General features: G+C 41.1%; 1 protein-coding gene and 2 long non-coding RNA genes across 3 annotated transcripts in view; all 3 read left to right on the top strand.

The window, feature by feature from the left end:
* LOC311071511 overlaps positions 1–26,139 on the top strand; it is a 123,795-nt gene that overhangs the window by 41,958 nt on the left and 55,698 nt on the right. The gene's annotated exons all lie outside the window — the stretch shown is intronic.
* The window catches only part of LOC311071508, a 71,293-nt gene that overhangs the window by 14,080 nt on the left and 31,074 nt on the right, over positions 1–26,139 (top strand). The window lies entirely within an intron of this gene.
* LOC311071490 (uncharacterized protein) lies at positions 13,163–25,354 on the top strand. The gene is made up of 7 exons (XM_084095889.1): positions 13,163–14,296; positions 14,542–14,592; positions 15,823–15,870; positions 16,063–16,131; positions 17,351–17,401; positions 24,259–24,306; positions 24,499–25,354. The coding sequence occupies exons 1-7, from the start codon at positions 14,219–14,221 to the stop codon at positions 24,589–24,591; spliced, it is 438 nt and encodes a 145-aa protein (XP_083952015.1). The 5' UTR covers positions 13,163–14,218; the 3' UTR covers positions 24,592–25,354.

Raw genomic sequence — 26,139 nt, forward strand, 5'->3', positions numbered from 1 at the left:
ACCACCCAAAAGACCCTAGCAACCACCGAAAATATCTTAGAAACCGCCTAGCAACTACCCAAAAGACCCTAGCAACCACCCAAAATGCCCTAGCAACCGCCTAGCAACCACCCAGAATACCCTATCAACCACCTAAAATACCCTAGCAACCACCTAAAATACCCTAGCAACCGCCTATCAACCACCCAAAAGACCCTAGCAACCACCCAAAATATCCTAGCAACCGCCTAGCAACCACCCAGAACACCCTAGTAACCACCCAGAACACCCTAGCAACCGCCTAGCAACCACCCAGAACACCTTAGCAACCACCCAAAACACCCTAGCAACCGCCTAGCAACCACCCAGAATACCTTAGCAACCGCCTAGCAACACCATAGCGACCACCCATAACATCATAACAACCGCCTAGCAAAAAACTTTCCGGTCCAAACTTTCTCAAGCCAACTTAAAGTTTGTCTCGACGAACTTTCGCATCTAGTTAAGTTGGCTTGAGAGAGCCAACATATTGAAATCCTATTTAAACTTATTATTATTATTATTATTATTATTATTATTATTCCGAGACTAAAATTTCTATATGAAACTCCTCCTAGAGCTTTAACTCTACATACTCCAAACTCGGCTCAGACACTCAAACTGATCTGACTCGCGTTGCTATATCTTTTCAGACTGATCGGACTTACGGTTTTCCTAAAAATGACGATCAAAACTCGGAAAAACTCCCATTGACTTACATTGGGGAGTTCTAAAAACATTTGAATCCAAACTGCCGTTTTCACACACACAGACTCAAAAGGGCCTGACAGCCCTGCGTCTCTCCCTCTCTCTCTCCCTCAGAGGATTTATATTATCAAGCAACCAATAAGTAATGGCCTAAAATCTTCATAGCCACACCATAGCAACCAGTTTCAGCACCCTAGCAACCACTAAGAGCTCCCTAGCAACCACCCTAAACCAAAAAATTTTTTTTTTTACATTTTTTTGTATTTTTTAACGCAATATTACACTCGTGGCCTTGCGATATTGCTCCATGCTTGTGCCTATTCGGCCATAGGCACGAGGCCGCAGGCCGAGTGCCGTACTGAAGGCACTCGTTATTAAAGATTTTAAGAACTCTATAAAAACTCCATAGTAACCATCTTTGACAACTACCAACCACCTAGTAACACCATAGCAACTACCAAAAATACCTTAGCAACCATCTTGAACACCCTAGCAACATCTAGAAATGCTCTAGTAACCACCAAATATACCCTAGCAACCACCCAGAACACCCTAGCAACTGCCTAGCAACCCCCCAGAACACCTAGCAACTGCCTAGCAACCACCCAGAACACCTAGCAAACAGCCAGAACACCCTAGCAACTGCCTAGCAACCACCCAGAACACCTAGCAACTGCCTAGCAACAACCCAGAACACCCTAGCAACCGCCTAGCAACACCATAGCAACCACCCAGAACACCCTAGCAACCGCCTAGCAACCACCCAGAATACCTTAGCAACCGCCTAGCAACACCATAGCAACCACCCAGAACACCCTAGCAACCGCCTAACAACCACCCAAAATACCCTAGCAACCGCCTAGCAACACCATAGCAACCACCCAGAACACCCTAGCAACCGCCTAGCAACCACCCAGAATACCCTATCAACCACCTAAAATACCCTAGCAACCACCTAAAATACCCTAGCAACCGCCTATCAACCACCCAAAAGACCCTAGCAACCACCCAAAATATCCTAGCAACCGCCTAGCAACCACCCAGAACACCCTAGTAACCACCCAGAACACCCTACAACCGCCTAGCAACCACCCAGAACACCCTAGCAACCACCCAAAATACCCTAGCAACCGCCTAGCAACCACCCAAAAGACCCTAGCAACCACCGAAAATATCTTAGAAACCGCCTAGCAACTACCCAAAAGACCCTAGCAACCACCCAAAATACCCTAGCAACCGCCTAGCAACCACCCAGAATACCCTAGCAACCACCTAAAATACCCTAGCAACCACCTAAAATACCCTAGCAACCGCCTATAAACCACCCAAAAGACCCTAGCAACCACCCAAAATATCCTAGCAACCGCCTAGCAACCACCCAAAAGACCCTAGCAACCACCAGAAATATCCTAGCAACCGCCTAGCAACCACTCAGAATACCCTAGCAACCGCCTAGCAAAAAACTTTCTGGTCCAAACTTTCTCAAGCCAACTTAAAGTTTGTCTCGACGAACTTTCGCATCTAGTTATTATTATTCTTCTGACCCTAAAAATTTCTGTATCAAACTCCTCCTAGAGCTTTAACTCTACATACTCCAAACTCGGCTCAGACACTCAAACTGATCTGACTCGAGTTGCTATATCTTTTCAGACTGATCGGACTTACGGTTTTCCTAAAAATGATGATCAAAACTCGGAAAAACTCATTCAAAAACTCCCATTGACTTACATTGGGGAGTTCTAAAAAATTCAAACCGACGAAAATTTAAATCTAAACACCTTGAAGACTAAACCAAACTGCCGTTCTATATACTATATTAGCCAATGAGACTCATTTAAACTAATGAACTCTAAACTCAAAACGTGTGTGTGTGTGTGTGTGTGTGTGTGTGTGAGAGAGAGAGCGTGTGTGTCTATGTGTGAGTGTGTGTGTGTGTGTGTGTGTGTGTGTGTGTGTAAACTCAAATACTCGTACACACTCATTTAAACTTATAAACTCTTAACTCAAAAACTTGTACACTTATAAACTCTAAACTCATATAAACTCTGAGTGTGTGTGTGTGTGAGAGAGAGAGTGTGTGTCTATGTGCGTGAGTGTGTGTGTGTTTGTGTGTGTGTGTGTGTGTGTTAATGAGCTTGTCTGTGTGTGTGTGTGTCGTAAATTTAAATCTAAACACCTTGAAGACTAAACCAAACTGCCGTTCTATATACTATATGAGCCATTGAGACTCATTTAAACTAATGAACTCTAAACTCAAAACGTGTGTGTGTGAGAGAGAGAGAGCGTGTGTGTCTATGTGTGAGTGTGTGTGTGTGTGTGTGTAAACTCAAAAACTCGTACACACTCATTTAAACTTATAAACTCTTAACTCAAAAACTTGTACTTATAAACTCTAAACTCATATAAACTCTGTGTGTGTGTCTGTGTGAGAGAGAGAGTGTGTGTGTATGTGCGTGAGTGTGTGTGTGTGTGTGTTAATAAGCTTGTCTGTGTGTGTGTGAGTGAGTGAGTTAGTGAGTGTGTGTGAGAGAGATAGTGTGTGTGTGTGAGAGAGAGTGAGAGTCTGTGCGTGCGTGCTTGTGTGTGTGTATGTCGAAAATTTAAATCTAAACACCTTGAAGACTAAACCAAACTGCCGTTCTATATACTATATGAGCCATTGAGACTCATTTAAACTAATGAACTCTAAATTCAAAACGTGTGTGTGTGTGTGTGTGTGTGTGTGAGAGAGAGAGAGCGTGTGTGTCTGTGTGAGTGTGTGTGTGTGTGTGTGTGTGTGTGTGTGTGTGTAAACTCAAAAACTCGTACACACTCATTTAAATTTATAAACTCTTAACTCAAAAACTTGTACACTTGTAAACTCTAAACTCATATAAACTCTGAGTGTGTGTGTGTGTGTGTGTGAGAGAGAGTGTGTGTCTATGTGCGTGAGTGTGTGTGTGTGTGTGTGTGTGTTAATGAGCTTGTCTGTGTGTGTGTGAGTGAGTTAGTGAGTGTGTGTGTGAGAGAGATCGTGTGTGTGTGAGAGAGAGAGTGAGAGTCTGTGCGTGCGTGCTTGTGTGTGTGTGTATGTCAAAAATTTAAATCTAAACACCTTGAAGACTAAACCAAACTGCCGTTCTATATACTATATGAGCCATTGAGACTCATTTAAACTAATAAACTCTAAACTCATACACTTATAATTAGAATAAGTGTATGAGATTAACTAATTAACTTATAAACTCATGAATTCATAGACTTATAAACTATTAAACTCATAAATTAATAAACTCTGAACTCTTAAACTCATTTAAACATAAACTCTAAACTCATTTAAACTTATAAACTCAAAAACTCATACACTTATAAACTCTAAACTCATAAACTCTTGAGTGTGCGTGTGTGTGTGTCTGAGTGAGTGTGTGAGCGAGTTAGTGTGTGTGTGTATGTATGTGTGTGTGTGTGTGTGTGTTTATCTATCTATTAACTTATCTATCTATCTGTCATAAACTTCAAACTACTGTAAACTACTTTAAACTTCAAACCACTTTAAACTTCTTACGTTTAAAGCTCCCAGCTCCCAAGCAACTCCATAGCAACCAAACTTGAGTACCCTAGCAACCGTTTTGCAAGACCTATATCTCTGTATCAGAACATCGTATAGAGATTAGGTTTGGCTCTTTTGACTCATGCTAGCAAACAGCACTTCCAACATGCTACACATGCTAGCAGTGAATAGCTACATGCTAATAGCGATTAGTTAAGTGCTAAATCATGCCAAGATCATGCAAACAACTATATCAAAACTCCATAGTAACCATCTGTGACAACTACCAACCACCTAGCAACACCATAGTAACCACCCAGAACACCCTAGCAACCGCCTAGCAACCACCCAGAATACCTTAGCAACACCATAGCAACCACCCAGAACACCCTAGCAACCGCCTAACAACACCCTAGCAACCGCCTAGCAACCACCCAGAACACCATAGCAACTACCCAGAACACCCTAGCAACCGCCTAGCAACCACCCAGAATACCTTAGCAACACCATAGCAACCACCCAAAACACCCTAGCAACCGCCTAGCAACCACCCAGAATACCTTAGCAACCGCCTAGCAACACCATAGCAACTACCCAGAACACCCTAGCAACCGCCTAGCAACACCCTAGCAACCGCCTAGCAACACCATAACAACCACCCAGAACACCCTAGCAACCGCCTAGCAACACCATAGCAACCACCCAGAATACCCTAGCAACCACCTAGCAACCACCCAGAGTAACCACCCAGAACACCCAAAATACCTTAGAACACCCTAGCAACCACCCAAAATACCTTAGAACACCCTAGCAACACCATAGCAACCACAAAAAAAACTTTTTTTTTATTTTTTTTATTTTTTAAAGCAATATTGCACTCGTGGCCTTGCGATATTGCTCCATGCTTGTGCCTATTCGGCCATAGGCACTCGTTATTAACTCCATATAAACCATCTTTGACAACTACCAACCGCCTAGCAACACCATAGCAACCACCCAGAATACCCTAGCAACCGCCTAGCAACACCATAGCAACCACTCAGAACACCCTAGCAACTGCCTAACAACCACCCAGAGTAACCACCCAGAACACCCAAAATACCTTAGAACACCCTAGCAACCACCCAAAATACCTTAGAACACCCTAGCAACACCATAGCAACCACTCAGAACACCCTATCAACCACCCAAAATACCTTAGAACACCATAGCAACCACCCAGAACACCCTAGCAACCACCCAAAATACCCTAGCAACCGCCTAGCAACCACCCAAAATACCCTAGCAACCATCCAAAATATCCTAGCAACCGCCTAGCAACCACCCAGAACACCCTAGTAACCACCCAGAACACCCTAGCAACCACCTAGCAACCACCCAGAACACCCTAGCAACCACCCAAAATACCCTAGCAACCGCCTAGCAACCACCCAGAACACCCTAGCAACCACCGAAAATATCTTAGAAACCGCCTAGCAACTACCCAAAAGACCCTAGCAACCACCCAAAATGCCCTAGCAACCGCCTAGCAACCACCCAGAATACCCTAGCAACCACCTAAAATACCCTAGCAACCGCCTATCAACCACCCAAAAGACCCTAGCAACCACCCAAAATATCCTAGCAACCACCCAGAACACCCTAGTAACCACCCAGAACACCCTAGCAACCGCCTAGCAACCACCCAGAACACCCTAGCAACCACCCAAAATACCCTAGCAACCGCCTAGCAACCACCCAAAAGACCCTAGCAACCACCAGAAATATCCTAGCAACTGCCTGGCAACCACTCAGAATACCCTAGCAACCGCCTAGCAAAAAACTTTCTGGTCCAAACTTTCTCAAGCCAACTTAAAGTTTGTCTCGACGAACTTTCGCATCTAGTTATTATTATTATTCTTCTGTTAAAAACTGTTGACTCAAACTCGTCCTAGAGCTTTAACTCTACATACTCCAAACTCGGCTCAGACACTCAAACTGATCTGAAGTTAGTTGCTATATCTTTTCAGACTGATCGGACTTACGGTTTTCCTAAAAATGACGATCAAAACTCGGAAAAACTCCCATTGACTTACATTGGGGAGTTCTAAAAACATTTGAATCCAAACTGCCGTTTTCACACACACAGACTCCAAAGGGCCTGACAGCCCTGCGTCTCTCCCTCTCTCTCTCCCTCAGAGGATTTATATTATCAAGCAACCAATAAGTAATGGCCTAAAATATTCATAGCCACACCATAGCAACCAGTTTCAGCACCCTAGCAACCACTAAGAGCTCCCTAGCAACCACCCTAAACCAAAAAAAATTTTTTTTTACATTTTTTGGTATTTTTTAACGCAATATTACACTCGTGGCCTTGCGATATTGCTCCATGCTTGTGCCTATTCGGCCATAGGCACGAGGCCGCAGGCCGAGTGCCGTACTGAAGGCACTCGTTATTAAAGATTTTAAGAACTCTATAAAAACTCCATAGTAACCATCTTTGACAACTACCAACCACCTAGTAACACCATAGCAACTACCAAAAATACCTTAGCAACCATCTTGAACACCCTAGCAACATCTAGAAATGCTCTAGTAACCACCAAATATACCCTAGCAACCACCCAGAACACCCTAGCAACTGCCTAGCAACCCCCCAGAACACCTAGCAACTGCCTAGCAACCACCCAGAACACCTAGCAACTGCCTAGCAACAACCCAGAACACCCTAGCAACCGCCTAGCAACACCATAGCAACCTGCCAGAACACCCTAGCAACCGCCTAGCAACCACCCAGAATACCTTAGCAACCGCCTAGCAACACCATAGCAACCACCCAGAACACCCTAGCAACCGCCTAGCAACCACCCAAAATACCCTAGCAACCGCCTAGCAACACCATAGCAACCACCCAGAACACCCTAGCAACCGCCTAGCAACCACCCAGAATACCTTAGCAACCGCCTAGCAACACCATAGCAACCACTCAGAACACCCTAGCAACTGCCTAACAACCACCCAGAACACCCTAGCAACCACCCAAAATATCCTAGCAACCGCCTAGCAACCACCCAGAACACCCTACAACCGCCTAGCAACCACCCAGAACACCCTAGCAACCACCCAAAATACCCTAGCAACCGCCTAGCAACCACCCAAAAGACCCTAGCAACCACCGAAAATATCTTAGAAACCGCCTAGCAACTACCCAAAAAACCCTAGCAACCACCCAAAATGCCCTAGCAACCGCCTAGCAACCACCCAGAATACCCTATCAACCACCTAAAATACCCTAACAACCACCTAAAATACCCTAGCAACCGCCTATCAACCACCCAAAAGACCCTAGCAACCACCCAAAATATCCTAGCAACCGCCTAGCAACCACCCAGAACACCCTAGTAACCACCCAGAATACCCTAGCAACCGCCTAGCAACCACCCAGAACACCCTAGCAACCACCCAAAATACCCTAGCAACCGCCTAGCAACCACCCAAAAGACCCTAGCAACCACCGAAAATATCTTAGAAACCGCCTAGCAACTACCCAAAAGACCCTAGCAACCACCCAAAATACCCTAGCAACCGCCTAGCAACCACCCAGAATACCCTAGCAACCACCTAAAATACCCTAGCAACCACCTAAAATACCCTAGCAACCGCCTATAAACCACCCAAAAGACCCTAGCAACCACCCAAAATATCCTAGCAACCGCCTAGCAACCACCCAGAACACCCTAGCAACCGCCTAGCAACCACCCAGAACACCCTAGCAACCACCCAAAACACCCTAGCAACCGCCTAGCAACCACCCAAAAGACCCTAGCAACCACCAGAAATATCCTAGCAACCGCCTAGCAACCACTCAGAATACCCTAGCAACCGCCTACCAAAAAACTTTCTGGTCCAAACTTTCTCAAGCCAACTTAAAGTTTGTCTCGACGAACTTTCGCATCTAGTTATTATTATTATTCCGAGACTAAAATTTCTATATGAAACTCCTCCTAGAGCTTTAACTCTACATACTCCAAACTCGGCTCAGACACTCAAACTGATCTGACTCGCGTTGCTATATCTTTTCAGACTGATCGGACTTACGGTTTTCCTAAAAATGACGATCAAAACTCGGAAAAACTCCCATTGACTTACATTGGGGAGTTCTAAAAATATTTGAATCCAAACTGCCGTTTTCACACACACAGACTCCAAAGGGCCTGACAGCCCTGCGTCTCTCCCTCTCTCTCTCCCTCAGAGGATTTATATTATCAAGCAACCAATAAGTAATGGCCTAAAATCTTCATAGCCACACCATAGCAACCAGTTTCAGCACCCTAGCAACCACTAAGAGCTCCCTAGCAACCACCCTAAACCAAAAAAAAATTGTTTTTACATTTTTTTGTATTTTTTAACGCAATATTACACTCGTGGCCTTGCGATATTGCTCCATGCTTGTGCCTATTCGGCCGAGTGCTATACTGAAGGCACTCGTTATTAACTCCATATAAACCATCTTTGACAACTACCAACCACCTAGTAACACCATAGCAACTACCAAAAATACCTTAGCAACCATCTTGAACACCCTAGCAACATCTAGAAATGCTCTAGTAACCACCAAATATACCCTAGCAACCACCCAGAACACCCTAGCAACTGCCTAGCAACCCCCCAGAACACCTAGCAACTGCCTAGCAACCACCCAGAACACCTAGCAAACAGCCAGAACACCCTAGCAACTGCCTAGCAACCACCCAGAACACCTAGCAACTGCCTAGCAACAACCCAGAACACCCTAACAACTGCCTAGCAACACCATAGCAACCACCCAGAACACCCTAGCAACCGCCTAGCAACCACCCCGAACACCCTAGCAACCGCCTAGCAACACCATAGCAACCACCCAGAACACCCTAGCAACCGCCTAGCAACCACCCAGAATACCTTAGCAACCGCCTAGCAACACCATAGCAACCACCCAGAACACCCTAGCAACCGCCTAGCAACCACCCAAAACACCCTAGCAACCGCCTAGCAACACCATAGCAACCACCCAGAACACCCTAGCAACCGCCTAGCAACCACCCAGAATACCTTAGCAACCGCCTAGCAACACCATAGCAACCACTCAGAACACCCTAGCAACTGCCTAACAACCACCCAGAACACCCTAGCAACCACCCAAAATATCCTAGCAACTGCCTAGCAACCACCCAGAACACCCTAGCAACCACCCAAAATATCCTAGCAACCGCCTAGCAACCACCCAGAACACCCTAGCAACCGCCTAGCAACCACCCAGAACACCCTAGCAACCACCCAAAATACCCTAGCAACCGCCTAGCAACCACCCAAAAGACCCTAGCAACCACCGAACATATCTTAGAAACCGCCTAGCAACTACCCAAAAGACCCTAGCAACCACCCAAAATGCCCTAGCAACCGCCTAGCAACCACCCAGAATACCCTATCAACCACCTAAAATACCCTAGCAACCACCTAAAATACCCTAGCAACCGCCTATCAACCACCCAAAAGACCCTAGCAACCACCCAAAATATCCTAGCAACCGCCTAGCAACCACCCAGAACACCCTAGTAACCACCCAGAACACCCTAGCAACCGCCTAGCAACCACCCAGAACACCCTAGCAACCACCCAAAACACCCTAGCAACCGCCTAGCAACCACCCAAAAGACCCTAGCAACCACCAGAAATATCCTAGCAACCGCCTAGCAACCACTCAGAATACCCTAGCAACCGCCTAGCAAAAAACTTTCTGGTCCAAACTTTCTCAAGCCAACTTAAAGTTTGTCTCGACGAACTTTCGCATCTAGTTATTATTATTATTATTATTATTATTCCGAGACTAAAATTTCTATATGAAACTCCTCCTAGAGCTTTAACTCTACATACTCCAAACTCGGCTCAGACACTCAAACTGATCTGACTCGCGTTGCTATATCTTTTCAGACTGATCGGACTTACGGTTTTCCTAAAAATGACGATCAAAACTCGGAAAAACTCCCATTGACTTACATTGGGGAGTTCTAAAAATATTTGAATCCAAACTGCCGTTTTCACACACACAGACTCCAAAGGGCCTGACAGCCCTGCGTCTCTCCCTCTCTCTCTCCCTCAGAGGATTTATATTATCAAGCAACCAATAAGTAATGGCCTAAAATCTTCATAGCCACACCATAGCAACCAGTTTCAGCACCCTAGCAACCACTAAGAGCTCCCTAGCAACCACCCTAAACCAAAAAAAAATTGTTTTTACATTTTTTTGTATTTTTTAACGCAATATTACACTCGTGGCCTTGCGATATTGCTCCATGCTTGTGCCTATTCGGCCGAGTGCTATACTGAAGGCACTCGTTATTAACTCCATATAAACCATCTTTGACAACTACCAACCACCTAGTAACACCATAGCAACTACCAAAAATACCTTAGCAACCATCTTGAACACCCTAGCAACATCTAGAAATGCTCTAGTAACCACCAAATATACCCTAGCAACCACCCAGAACACCCTAGCAACTGCCTAGCAACCCCCCAGAACACCTAGCAACTGCCTAGCAACCACCCAGAACACCTAGCAAACAGCCAGAACACCCTAGCAACTGCCTAGCAACCACCCAGAACACCTAGCAACTGCCTAGCAACAACCCAGAACACCCTAACAACTGCCTAGCAACACCATAGCAACCACCCAGAACACCCTAGCAACCGCCTAGCAACCACCCCGAACACCCTAGCAACCGCCTAGCAACACCATAGCAACCACCCAGAACACCCTAGCAACCGCCTAGCAACCACCCAGAATACCTTAGCAACCGCCTAGCAACACCATAGCAACCACCCAGAACACCCTAGCAACCGCCTAGCAACCACCCAAAACACCCTAGCAACCGCCTAGCAACACCATAGCAACCACCCAGAACACCCTAGCAACCGCCTAGCAACCACCCAGAATACCTTAGCAACCGCCTAGCAACACCATAGCAACCACTCAGAACACCCTAGCAACTGCCTAACAACCACCCAGAACACCCTAGCAACCACCCAAAATATCCTAGCAACTGCCTAGCAACCACCCAGAACACCCTAGCAACCACCCAAAATATCCTAGCAACCGCCTAGCAACCACCCAGAACACCCTAGCAACCGCCTAGCAACCACCCAGAACACCCTAGCAACCACCCAAAATACCCTAGCAACCGCCTAGCAACCACCCAAAAGACCCTAGCAACCACCGAACATATCTTAGAAACCGCCTAGCAACTACCCAAAAGACCCTAGCAACCACCCAAAATGCCCTAGCAACCGCCTAGCAACCACCCAGAATACCCTATCAACCACCTAAAATACCCTAGCAACCACCTAAAATACCCTAGCAACCGCCTATCAACCACCCAAAAGACCCTAGCAACCACCCAAAATATCCTAGCAACCGCCTAGCAACCACCCAGAACACCCTAGTAACCACCCAGAACACCCTAGCAACCGCCTAGCAACCACCCAGAACACCCTAGCAACCACCCAAAACACCCTAGCAACCGCCTAGCAACCACCCAAAAGACCCTAGCAACCACCAGAAATATCCTAGCAACCGCCTAGCAACCACTCAGAATACCCTAGCAACCGCCTAGCAAAAAACTTTCTGGTCCAAACTTTCTCAAGCCAACTTAAAGTTTGTCTCGACGAACTTTCGCATCTAGTTATTATTATTATTATTATTATTCTTCTGACCCTAAAAATTTCTATATCAAACTCCTCCTAGAGCTTTAACTCTACATACTCCAAACTCGGCTCAGACACTCAAACTGATCTGACTCGAGTTGCTATATCTTTTCAGACTGATCGGACTTACGGTTTTCCTAAAAATGACGATCAAAACTCGAAAAAACTCATTCAAAAACTCCCATTGACTTACATTGGGAGTTCTAAAAAATTCAAACCGACGAAAATTCAAATCAAAATACCTTGAAGACTAAACCAAACTGCCGTTCTATATACTATATTAGCCAATGAGACTCATTTAAACTAATGAACTCTAAACTCAAAACGTGTGTGTGTGTGTGAGAGAGAGAGAGAGAGCGTGGGTGTCTATGTGTGAGTGTGTGTGTGTGTGTGTGTGTGTAAACTCAAAAACTCGTACACACTCATTTAAACTTATAAACTCTTAACTCAAAAACTTGTACACTTATAAACTCTAAACTCATATAAACTGAGTGTGTGTGTGTGTGTGTGTGTGTGTGTTTGTGTGTGTGTGTGTGTGTGTGTGTGTGTTAATGAGCTTGTCTGTGTGTGTGTGTGTGTGTGTGTGTGAGTGAGTTAGTGAGTGTGTGTGTGAGAGAGATAGTGTGTGTGTGTGTGTGTGTGAGAGAGAGTGAGAGTCTGTGCGTGCGTGCTTGTGTGTGTGTGTATGTCGAAAATTTAAATCTAAACACCTTGAAGACTAAACCAAACTGCCGTTCTATATACTATATGAGCCATTGAGACTCATTTAAACTAATGAACTCTAAACTCAAAACGTGTGTGTGTGTGTGTGAGAGAGAGAGAGAGAGAGTGTGTGTCTATGTGTGAGTGTGTGTGTGTGTTTTTGTGATTTATGAGGACATTTCATATGAATACACACCACACTATGAGGACATTTTGAATTATGAGGACAGGGCCAGTGTCCTCATAATACTGACAATGTAGAAGTGTTTCTATTGCTAGGGGGAGCTCAAAGTCAAAATTTCAGCTCATGTCCCCATAGTTCACAATTACATGATTTTGTGTATCAGCTGTGTATCGAGACAGCGCCTCTGTAGATGGGTCAGTGGTACTGCATCTCCTCATGAATATTCACCCATGTGTATGGAATTGAGGATTGTGATTGGCTGATCGCAAGAAGTCCTCATAATTTCGGGTTTTGTCAAACCACTGTGTTAATCTCGTTCAAACTCGTTCATCAAAATGAAGGAATCTTTTTTCGAGTCATTTCGTTAATTTAAGGGGCTTTAAATGTTATACTTTTAACAGGCAAATTCCCAAAACACATCCACCTACGCAATCTTGATCATATTCTGAATTAAGAAATAATTATAATGCAGTAAAAAATAATTCACAGGTAACATAAATAATAACTTTACCTTCCGAGTCTTTCGTTCATTTGTCACGTGACAGACGCAATGAACGGATCCCGTTAATGAACGATTCATCACCACATTTCTGAGACAGCCAGCCACGTGCGGATCAGTCTTCACGGTGAAGAGACGTCAGGTAAGAATTGTGTTCAAATTCCAAGCACCCAGCTACACTTCAAGTCTAAAAACTGTATTAATATTATTTTTATATTCCGTTGGTAGTAGTTTGAAATATTCTAAAGTTAATTTGAATTAGCAGTTAGGCTATAAGCTAGCTTTGGTGACACGTGTCTGTATTTCACAACGCGTGAGGATTTAATTTAATATTGAACTTATTAATCACGTTATTGCCATATTGAGATCATATTTATTTCGCGGAACATTTGGGCAGTGTAATGAGGTTGACTTGTGAATCAGTATAACGTTAATGTTAGTTCGATAACCTACTCAATTTCTAGGTCCCTGTCGTGCAATTTAGGCCTAACAACTATTATTTAACGTTAGTATCCCGAAGCATGGTGATTATTTGTAACTGAAACTTTGTTCCTTAGCTAGTCCTAGTTTTTAAGCTGAGGAAGGTGCTGTTAGTCAAATTATAATGGTTAACTTTAGGGACATCTACAGTGTGTTTGAGAGAGAAAAGCAGCATGTTTAAAAAAAATTAAAATCACTAAACACAAGATTCATGTTTTACTGTACTAGTAAAACTTATTGGTATTACATCCTGGTATGTATAATAATCGTTATTGTTAATAATTTCACCGTTCATAATAACAAATAAAGGTGTAAAACAGTTGATTATGTCAGTGATATCTAAAAGTCATGTTGTAAACTGATTAAAAACACCATGTGGCCTTTGCAGGAGATGGCAGCTACAAGATCCAGGAGGACCAAATTAAAAACTAAAGAAGAAGCAGCCACGTCTGTATGTCCTCATATTCACTGCTGGTGTCATATTGTGTATTGAGAAGGATAGACAGAAGTTCAGTATTAGTCAGATTGGACCATAGTTTGTGTCTGTATGTCCTCATATTTACCAGAGTACTGTCACTACAGTACAAACAGTGTTTCTCTTACTTCAGTACAGTCGGATTGGACCATAGTTTGTGTAAAAGCAATTGTGCAAATTTATGTATTTATAATCAAACTGTTTTCTTTGTTCCTCATAAGATTTCAACTGAGACGGATCCTCAGTTGAGACTTAATGACACCAATCAACAGGTAATTTATGTACCATTTAAAGGGGTGGTAAAACACGATTTGACTTTTCTAACTGTAGTTAGTGTGTAATGTTGCTGTTTGAGCATAAACAACATCTGCAAAGTTACAACGTTCAAAGTTTAAAGCAAAGGGAGAGATTTGCATTTAAAGAAATCAATTTCTAAGAACTACAGAAACGGCTGATAGGGACTACACGACATTCCTGTGGGCTTGCTGACATCACTAAGCCCAATATTTACATAAACCCCTCCTCTGGGAACACAATAAATAAAGGGGGCGAGGCAATTTTATGTTGCTTTGGAAAAGAGTTGTTGTGGCAGTAGAGTGTCGTTGCTGCTATGCCGTCGAAATGCTGTTATTTTCACCCAGATTGCAGGTCCACTTTGTTGTCTTCCTAAGGACGGTTACAATTTATTTTTTACTTGGTCCCTCATAATTATAATCCAAATGCCACTCTCTGTGCTGCACATTTTCCGGAGGAAAGCTTCCTCAATCTACGCGAGTTCAATGCAGGATTCACAAACGGCTTGTCCTGAAAGATCGAGCAGTTCCAACTGTTGTTTACGAGCCACAACCTGTAGGTATGATTTTTTTTCGTTGATGCGTTTTCCTGTAATAGTTCGTATTGTTAATTGTACGTTGTAGCAAGGAAGTAAACGAAGGACAACGCTGTTTGGCTCCACAAACCAGTTTGTTAAATGCTAATTCATACGTATCCGACGAACACATACAAACTTCTGTTTAATATCACCAGCGCAGCGAACTTGCACTTGGCGGTTAGCGAATCACAGCACACTGGGCCAGCTAACCAATCTGAGCCCATTGCGTATTTTTGAGGGCGGGGCTTCATAGAACCCGGAAATCATCCGACCGTTTTTACAAGGAGGGACAGAGCAGTGTAGAATAATGGTTAAATATGTGAAAAATGCGAATTTTTAAAAACGAAGCATGAACACATGTTACAGTGCACCCCACAAACACAATCAAGCCTTCGAAAAAAGGTGTTTTACCACCCCTTTAAGTTTTGGCAAAATCATGTAGAATCTCCATACGTTGAATAGTTTGTTTTCATGTAGATAAGATGCTGTCCTCACAAAAATCCATACCAGTGAGGACTTTGTGCTAGAGTACATTCTCACACACATTAATTGTTAATCTATGAATTCACCTGTATTATCTGTTATTCTGAAATGAATCTTCATTAAACTCCTTTTTTCTCTCTCCCACAAGATCTCTACTCTTGATCCTCAGCTGACTCTTTATGATCCCTCTCAACAGGTAATGTTTACCATTGGAAATATGCGTTTATTTCTAATGTTTTTTTAATTGTCAAAGACGTGTTGATTTCTAATCCAATAAGGCTTTTAGAGTAAATGGTTAGTTATAAGAAATGTTTTCATATTTCTCATAAAGCAGTACACATGATTTTCTGCTTATCTGTGTTTACAAATGTTTAAAAATATTTCATAGGTGATATCTGAAACAGAACAACACACCAAGGGTTTTGTCAGCGGTGAGGCAGATGATGGATCAGAGAAGGTGATTTTTAATTTGTGTGTGAATGTAACCTAGAAAGGGTTTGCCTAACACCGTGTCCTAACTACACGCGACGCGACGCGACGCCGCGACACGCGATAAAAGGTATATTTTCCATATTAATCAAAGTTTTTGTCCTAACCAGCTGCGACGTCGACACGCGACGTTTCTAATTTAGAAATGGTTTCTATTTTCCTGCGATGTCGCACTGGAACAACAAACACAAAGTATGGCAATGATAATCTCAGGCACTATTTATGTGCTTCATTTAAAGGTATAGCGGAGGATCTTTCCGAATTTTAGATAAGACCCGCCCTCTCGACTTTTTGAAAAGTTTGATTGATTCACCAGAATGATTGACAATTAGGAGGACCAATAGTATACACTACCCACCCGGAAGTAAAAAAATCCTCCGCTATACCTTTAATGTTAAAAGTGTGTAATGTGACTTTGAATGTCATTTAGTGCTCCAGCTATGAAGCTGTAAAAGCAACAATGGATATAATTCACCTCAGATCTTGAAATTAAACAAATGGAAACAAGAACGTTAAAACTGTGAACAAACAAGTGTATTATTTGACAAAGATTGTTTTAGTAACTCAGTAGCCTATGTATTTTTTTAATGGTGTAATATTTTATAATTTGATTATGTAGCTACTAATCCATTTTCGTGCGATTGCCGTCAAGATAACTCTCTAGTGCTGTGCACTTGCCGCGAGACCCCGCCCACACACTGTTCTGATTGGCTGTGATTTTTGATTGACGTTGTGGTGTCTCACAGTCGCGTTGCGTCTAGTGTGGACAGACACACTGCCTGTCGCTGGAATCTTCTCGCGTCGCGTGTAGTTAGGACACGGTGTAAGGTAAGGGAGCCCTGCTCCTGGAGAGCCTCTGCCCAACAGAGTTTAGGTTCCACACTAATTTAACACTGCTGTTTGAAATGGTCATGTTCACAATAGCTAGACAGGTAATCATTTCTATGGGCACTCAGCCAATATGTACCATGGTATTTAGAGAAGTCTCAGCAGATTTTTCACTACAGTCAGATTGGACCATAGTTTGTGTCTGTATGTCCTCATATTCACTTACTAGAGTACTGTCACTACAGTACTAACAGTGTTTCTCTTACTTCAGTACAGTCGGATTGGACCATAGTTTGTGTAAAAGCAATTGTGCAAATTTATGTATTTATAATCAAACTGTTTTCTTTGTTCCTCATAAGATTTCAACCGAGACGGATCCTCAGTTGAGACTTAATGACACCAATCAACAGGTAATTTATGTACCATATAAGTTTATAACGATACAGCAAACCCACGATTCGGATCGTTTCACGATTTTTTATATATTTTTTTTAATGTTAAATTAAATATTTAATATTTTTATTAAATAAGATAGTTTGAAAAACCTGTATAAACTGAACACCAAAGAACAATATTAACTATTAAGCGGTAGTGACGCCATGTAAGGGACCTAAAGCGCGCCTAAAAGCTGTCACAAAGAACCGGTAAAAGTAATGATTATGAATGTCAAATATAGCAAGGAGACATTTCTATTGTTTATTAATAAACAAGTGTTTTCTGTGTCAAAGATGAAGTTGACGATGCTGACTCGCGATCTTCGCAGTAGTGAACTCGCCGGAGAGAAATGCACATACGGATTACATGAGCCGAGAGCAGTCTGTTTTCTTTTTTTCGTTTTGAATTGTTTTGTTTAAAAGTAGGCTACACAGTAGGCTACACATTCCAAGCTTTCTATCGATATATGTCTCCGGTCTGTGAGGCAAGTAGCTTATATGCTGAGTTTCGGTTCATTTATGAGACGAGCTCCAGTTCACGCGCCTGCGCCTCCGTGTCCTGATTATATTGCCTGCTATATTTATTATTTATTAAATCCATTCAATTGGTTGATGAAACATTGATTAAAATTAAGATAACACAATTTAACAAAATTCACTTTAAAGAAAGGCTTTCTACAAAAACAAACTTAATGAAGTGGTCAATCATGTCTGCCCACTCGTCTCCTGATATACTGCGCATATTATGATCTTACTCACGCTTTTCACTTTTCATATAATCAACATAGATTAAATTAAAAAGTGTATTATTTTATTTAAACATAAATATGAAACTAAATCGTTTTCTTTAATGACTGGGCTACAACATGTAGGCCTATTAGCCTACAGTACAGAGACATTCAATGTCGGAGCGGGATTTGAGTGAACGCCGTCTTATCGTTGAGCATGTCGGGGGAGAGGTACGATTTTCAAACAATCATCGAATATTATTTTACTTGATATGCCAATCCTTAATATTTGGTGTTTTAAATGCGTATTTGAGGTCTCTGTGAAAGTTTGAAAGCTTCTAGTGCTGCTTTTAGAGTGCTCACGTCCGTAACAGAGAACTGTCACATCCTTAACATTGTTTTTTCCTCATAAATGCGAAACATGATAAATAATTCGTAGAAAGTTCTGTGGAGAGCCAACCCTTCTTCATTCAGTGGGTAGTATTACTTTTGGTTTGCGCAGTGTAATTCACAGAATTACAAAAAAAACATTTGCCACCTAAAAGTTAAAGATTTTTTGTGTCACGTCCGTAACGCATGTATAGCCTATTTCCCTTATATTAAATATAAAAAGCATATGTAAACTGATATTTTTCTAATGTCTGGACTCCTTTATTAAGGGAGTATGGATATATAAACAGATGTTTCAATATATTGGTATTAAATGCGTTTTCTGAGAATTTATATTTCAAGTTTTGACTGCAAATGTCACGTCTCCCAATAGTAATTTAAAGATGTGGATCTTGAAGGGAAGGATGACTCTAGGAGTTGGAAGGGGTGTGTTGCGATTCTGCCTTCTCACAACGCAACACAGGATCGTAGATCTGAGTATCGTGGTTTCGGTTTCATATCGCGTATCGTTACAGCCCTAATCTCCATATGTTGCATAGTTTGTTTTCATGTAGATAAGATACTGTCCTCATAAAAAGCCATACCAGTGAGGACGTTGTGCTAGAGTACATTCTCACACACATTAACCCTCTGGGGTCTGAGGTGTTTTGGGGGTCCTTGAGATGTTTTGACATGCCCTGACATTTGTGCTTTTTTCAGTTGCTTATAAACATATTAATGGCAAAGGTATAATTACACTCTATTTAGCACAAACAGGGCTACCATAATATGTGAGCAACATGTGTGTACATGTTTGTATTTTTGAGAGAATAATGTTTATGCTTTAACAAAAAATTAAAGTTTCTGAAATAAGGCCAAAAAACACATACTAAATATGTGTCCACAAGACTTTTGAATAATGGATGTTGTCGCCGAGAGTTTTTTCTTCAAAATGATCTGAAAATCATCCTGCCTAATCATTCACATAAAACAATACATTGATTTAAACTTTGTAAGACACATTTTGTTTGGAAAGGCAATATGCATGGGGTCGTGATTCACACCTGAGAAGACGACCCGCATAATGAGCCACATAACGAGCCTTTCATTCGGGTGTGTCACTGAGAGGGTATACCACAAGTAAAGAATGTGAGGACTTATTTTGTATGCATGCAAATTGCATAATATCCAAGGTAAACATTTCTAGTAACTATGCAGTTAATTCTCATACTGTATTTTCAGAAAGTTTTGGAATATATCCTCTCCCCAAATGTCACTAATAAAAAACTAAAATAATGTAATGAGAAGGTTTATATTGACTTATTAAGATGTTACTTCTACCTTGTGAATGTTTTGCTATTTTATTAAACAGTTTTCACATATGAATCAACAATTACAATTTTAACAATATTTCAAGTGTAATCTTTCTTTGTAAAAAGTATACTTTGATTTTATCATACGTATTTCAAAGTTAAGGATTCATTAGTTTGAATATTGGAACAAACACTATGCTAACATCTTAATTGATAATTCAATATACCTACTTTATTTTTCACAAAACATCACATACTATATATTTAACGTGAGCAGAAATTGGTGAACAAAAGCTTATTTGATGTGACCGTAGTCTTTTTTACAGTAAAAACTTTATAATCTATCCAAAACTAATCAACGAAATCTTGTCTAAACATTCATATTTCATCTGTAACACATCGTTTTTATGATATATTTGCATATACATGTTAATTTGCAGTTTAATACGTTGCTTATACAAAGACATTTTATTTAAACATATTTCAGTCGATTTTTACTCATCTCAGTATTGCAATATAGTTTGGTAAAAGCTAAACTAGTAGATGTGTTCATGTAAAAATAACATGTTTACTAATGTAAGTGCAAGTGTTAACGAAAGGCACAGATGCGCGCTGTTGTTCACAGCTGTAGTAAACATCTGTGCCATTCATTCATTCACACACAGACACGCGATTCATATTCAAACAGTCTTTTTGCGTTTACAGACACTATTGCATATCGCGATTAGAACAAAGCACTTAAGAATAAAAAACTTACTACAGTGCTCTGAATAGCTGAATCCGTTGGTCCTCGATGTGAAACTAAATTATTCCTAAGGATTATTCCTCACAGCGAAGCAAGATGACATAAAGGGCACAAGTCTGATTAAACTCGCAGTGTGTTTTATCCAGCTGATGTGGGCGTTGACACGTTTGCATGGATTGCTTCAGATCATTTGCGTTTGAATAGCGCGTGCTCTCTGTGTGCGTTTACATTAATGATTGCTGACCCCAGAGGGTTAATTGTTACAACTTCAAATAGATTCTCCTCACTCAGTGAAACACCCACTGAGAATCCTGTTGAACGTGCCCTAGTTATTGGCGATTCTATTACACGGAACGTGAAAATAGAGCCACCAGCCACCATAGTCACATGTTTTCCGGGAGCCAGAGCGCCTGACATCAAAGCAAATTTAAAAGTGCTGGCTAATGCTAATCGTAAATTCTCTAAGATTATTATTCACGTCGGCGCAGACAATTGGAAAAGTTTTTGGGGCAAACCTGACCTGTTGAAAAGAGATGGTATTCATCCCTCCTGGGATGGTGCTGCTCTTCTCTCTAGTAATATGGCTCATAGTCTTAGAGCTCAAACATGACAATCTGGGGCTCAGGTCAGGAAGCAGACAGACTGGCTAAACCGACCGTCTGCTAGTGGCCTCGCGTCACCAAGGTCAGATAAATCCCATCACATAGAGCCTCTTTCACCTAGATATCATCATATAGAGACTGTGTCTGTTCCCCGAATTAGGACGATACAAAAAACTCCTAAACCCGTTCAAGGGTAAAAATGTAATTGTTGTTCAACAAATAAAAAACAGATGTAATACGAATGAACAAATGATAAAGCTTGGGTTGCTGAATATTCGATCCCTTACTTCAAAAGCACTTATTGTTAATGATATGATTACAGACTATAACCTAGATGTGCTGTGTTTGACAGAAACCTGGCTAAAACCAGACAGTTATATTACTTTAAATGAGTCCACCCCGCAAGATTACTGTTATAAACATGAGCCTCGTCTGAAACGCAAAGGGGGAGGAGTTGCTGTAATTTATAGTAATATCTTCAGAATAACTAAGAAGTCTTGTTTTAAATGTAATTCTTTTGAAGTGTTGTTGCTTAATATAGCAATATATAGTGTAAATGATAAATCACGTTTGAGATTTGTGCTGGCTACTATATACAGGCCACCAGGGCACCATACAGACTTTATCAAAGAATTTGCTGATTTTCTATCAGAGTTAGTATTGGCTGCAGATAAAGTACTAATTGTTGGTGATTTTAATATACATGTGGATAACGAAAAAGATGCATTGGGATTGGCTTTTAAAGACATTCTTAACTCTATTGGAGTTAGACAACACGTGTCAGGACCTACTCATTGTCGTAATCATACTCTAGATCTAATATTATCACATGGAATCAAAGTTGATGCCGTTGAAATTCTGCAGCAGAGCGATGACATCTCAGATCATTATCTAGTCTCGTGTAAACTTCATTTAGCCAAGGCTGCAAAGTCGACTCCGTGTTGCAAATATGTTAGACCTAGGGTTGTGCCGATAGACGATAGTATCGTGTATCGACGATAGACAGAGATATTGTCGATAGCAGATGCCTTTGACGATATCAATACGATAATTGGCTTGTTTTCCCATTAATGTATTAAATTATTATTATTATTATTATTATTATTATGAAGTTAGTATAGTTATTAAATTAATTAGGAACTACAATTATATTTGCCTTGCCTAAATTCACGACATCACCACAACCACACTTGCGACATCACCACACTTGCGACACGACGCGCGCGTGTGAGGACTCCTCAAAGAAAATGTTTTTAAAACAGACAAAAAAAAAAACTAATTCCCACAACGAAATTTAATTGCAAGGTGATCCATTCACAAATTGTCAAGAGTGCTTGTTTTAACAGACGCATCATTCTTATACAGAGCCAAGATAAAGACGGCATCGTTGTTCGTCAGTATTTGGTTTCCATGGTAGGCCTTCATTAACAAAATATTTAATGACACTAATAACACTAAAAACAATACAATTACAAAATATTAATTATAATTATAATATCAATAAAATTATATAGGGCGCCTAGGCCTACTAAAGTCTTTAGTTCACGAAGCATCTGTGAAACTCTGCCAGTTTAACAAGAAATATTCTTCTAATTTTTTCACTGTCAATAATGTAAGTCCACAAGAGAAATATTAAGCCAGTAAATTAAGATAGTTGCTGTAGCCTACCATTATATCCACCGTCGTCTCTGAGAGAATGCGCCGTTAATGCAGCGAAAGCTCAGTCGGTTTCTGCTTTCGTTTTCAGGGAATGAGAGCGTTTACATGCACGTTCTTAACTCGATTAGGCTATGCTGAATAAACTGACAATGCATGTGGTCATGTAAACGCATTAACCCGTTTTCCTTTATCAGAGTCAAGTCATAAGTTTAAGTAGCCTATAACCGATCGACTTTTAGATTTTTGCCTCTGATTTCTCCCGGCATTTAAAACCCGCGTTATTTGGGCTTATTGAAGTGCGGTGCGCATATGAAGTGCATCAAGGCAGAGAGAGCACTGGTAGGAGGACATATATCGCAGACTCCGACTCTTTCTTGACCCAAGAAATTATTAAAACTTGTTCACATCTCGTGCAGACGTACAGTGTAGTTACAGAATGCTGCATCTGTAACTGCGTGAGAGGATAATGTGTGTCCGTAAATTTCCCGCTGACATGTTGAAATACTCAGAGTCAGATACAAGAATGATTAGGATATTTTTTTTACCTCACTATTCCAGGAAATAACCTGATTTAGCCTATTAATAAACACTCCACCTTTACTAGCAAAATAAAAAAAGATTTTCATTTAAAAGGAAGTAATAAAACAAGCAAATTGATGAGTAAATAAGCAAGTTAATAATCAAATAAGTAAGCCCCGCCCCCCTCACGATAATATCGTGTATCGCCGATCTCACAGGCTGCGATAGGACGATATGAAAATGGAGCATATCGCCCAACTCTAGTTAGACCTATCACTTCTGCCACTAAAGATTGCTTTATTAATAATCTTCCTGATCAGTTTCATCATCTCAGCATCCCAGATAGCTTAGAAGAACTAGATATTGCGACAGAAACTTTTAACTCTCTCTTTTCCAGCACTTTAGACACAGTTGCTCCATTGCGCTCAAAAAAGATTAAAGAAAATGCTCCAACGCCGTGGTACAGCGAGCACACTCGGGCCCTTAAGAGAGCAGCCAGAAAAATGGAGCGCAACTGGAAGAAAACAAAACTAGAGGTATTTCGCATTTCATGGAAGGAGAGCTCGATTGCTTACAGAGAGGCCTTAAAATCTGCTAGATCTGCTTTATTTTTCAACCCTATACGCTGATTTCACGCAGCCGTTATTTTGAAATCGAAAGTGAGGCTCCGGTGGGAAGAAAACCGAAAGTGTCGCCTTTAATCACAGGAGAGTCGTGAATGCGATGGCGTATTGTTGTTTAATGATGTCAATTCTAAAACTGTACATACATTTCTTTAATACTTCAGACTATATACAGTGAAATTCATTTATAAATATTTTTTTTATATATATATATAGTTCAGAAAGTAAAAAAGTAAATAATCTTCATTAAACTCCTTTTTTCTCTCTCCCACAAGATCTCTACTCTTGATCCTCAGCTGACACTTTATGATCCCTCTCAACAGGTAATGTTTACCATTGGAAATATGCGTTTATTTCTAATGTTTTTTTAATTGTCAAAGACGTGTTGATTTCTAATCCAATAAGGCTTTTAGAGTAAATGGTTAGTTATAAGAAATGTTTTCATATTTCTCATAAAGCAGTACACATGATTTTCTGCTTATCTGTGTTTACAAATGTTTAAAAATATTTTGTAGGTGATATCTGAAACAGAACAACACACCAAGGGTTTTGTCAGCGGTGAGGCAGATGATGTATCAGAGAAGGTGATTTTTAATTTGTGTGTGTGAATGTAACCTAGAAAGGGTTTGCCTAAGGTAAGGGAGCCCTGCTCCTGGAGAGCCTCTGCCCAACAGAGTTTAGGTTCCACACTAATTTAACACTGCTGTTTGAAATGGTCATGTTCACAATAGCTAGACAGGTAATCATTTCTATGAGCACTCAGCCAATATGTACCATGGTATTTAGAGAAGTCTCAGCAGATTTTTATAACAAGGAATTAGGCTAATATTCTTTCTTTTTTTCAACAGAATTGCAAACATGATGTAATCTCCTCGGCAGTATCAACTTTGAATAAATGTAACCGCTGTAGTGGACCCTTTTCTGGTTTTAAGTGGATTGGTGTGAAGTGTAAGGGTAAGTATTTTGTTCTTATAAGTAATATATTCTCTTTATTCCTTTCTTTTTTTAATATAAGACTCCATTTCTCTGCCTGTCACACTTTCTCGATGTGTGCCTTAAGTTTTGTTTTATGCTCTATAATTCATCTAATTAGTATTTCTTATTCTCTCATCTTTCTTATTTCTTATTGTTACTTTCATTCACACTGATTATACACTCTTATGCCATTTATAATAAATAAAAAAAATGTATATATTGATCAAAATGAGCGAAGTATGTAACCAGTCACGGAAAGTAGGGACACAAGTCGGTTCTGGGGCATTTTGAGTTATTCACGGTTTCTGAAAGTGTAGTCTCCAAGCTTTCCAACGATGTGTAACACAAGGAAATCTGATAATATTTGGAGAAGTTATGGCCATTTAAAGGTAGGCACTCAAAAAAGCACAAAGATGAGAAAACAGCCTCTGAAAGATCTCAGCAGTTCTCGCCTCTCTCTCCTGCTGGGAGTGACAATAGGGCTCATTTACATCTCATTTAGATAAGCCATACCCCCTGTAAAGCTGTAAAGCACAGGAGGGAAAATGTGCCATCATAGAAAAAATATATGTTTGCAAACAGGTCATATATAAATGTCTCTTAGCATCTACCGATAAAACTGTATAGGCAACTCTTGTGTAGGCTACACTGAATAAAAAAATACTCTGTTCTACTTGCGTAACCTCGCGCATACACCACACTGTCTTAACTCTACGCGCGCTTCAATCCGAAGTCACAAAACATAATGCAAACGTTTGCGTGTCCCTGCTTGATATACAACCACTGATGAACATAATCGTTTTGATGAGAGAAAATGTGTTTAAATCAAGTGATCAAAGTGCTCGTTGCCGCTGCGATCAGTGGCGCGGATACAGTGTTTTCTCGTGTGGCTCGCGCATACACCACACTGTCTTAACTCTACGCACGCTTCAATCCGAAGTCACAAAACATAATGCAAACGTTTGCGTGTCCCTGCTTGATATACAACCACTGATGAACATAATCGTTTTGATGAGAGAAAAAAACTATACGAGAATTTTGAAAAAAAGCGCTTCTTTCTCATTTTGCTCGAAAGTTGTGCTGCCGACTTGTGTCCCTGGTTTCCGTGACGGGTCACATATATGAAATATTACTATCATTGGGGTGAAATAAAAACATTTATGTCAGTTTTGTTACCTGAC

The sequence above is a fragment of the Abramis brama genome (genome assembly GCF_963993115.1).
Source record: "Abramis brama genome assembly, chromosome: 20".
Classification (NCBI taxonomy): Eukaryota; Metazoa; Chordata; class Actinopteri; order Cypriniformes; family Leuciscidae; genus Abramis; species Abramis brama.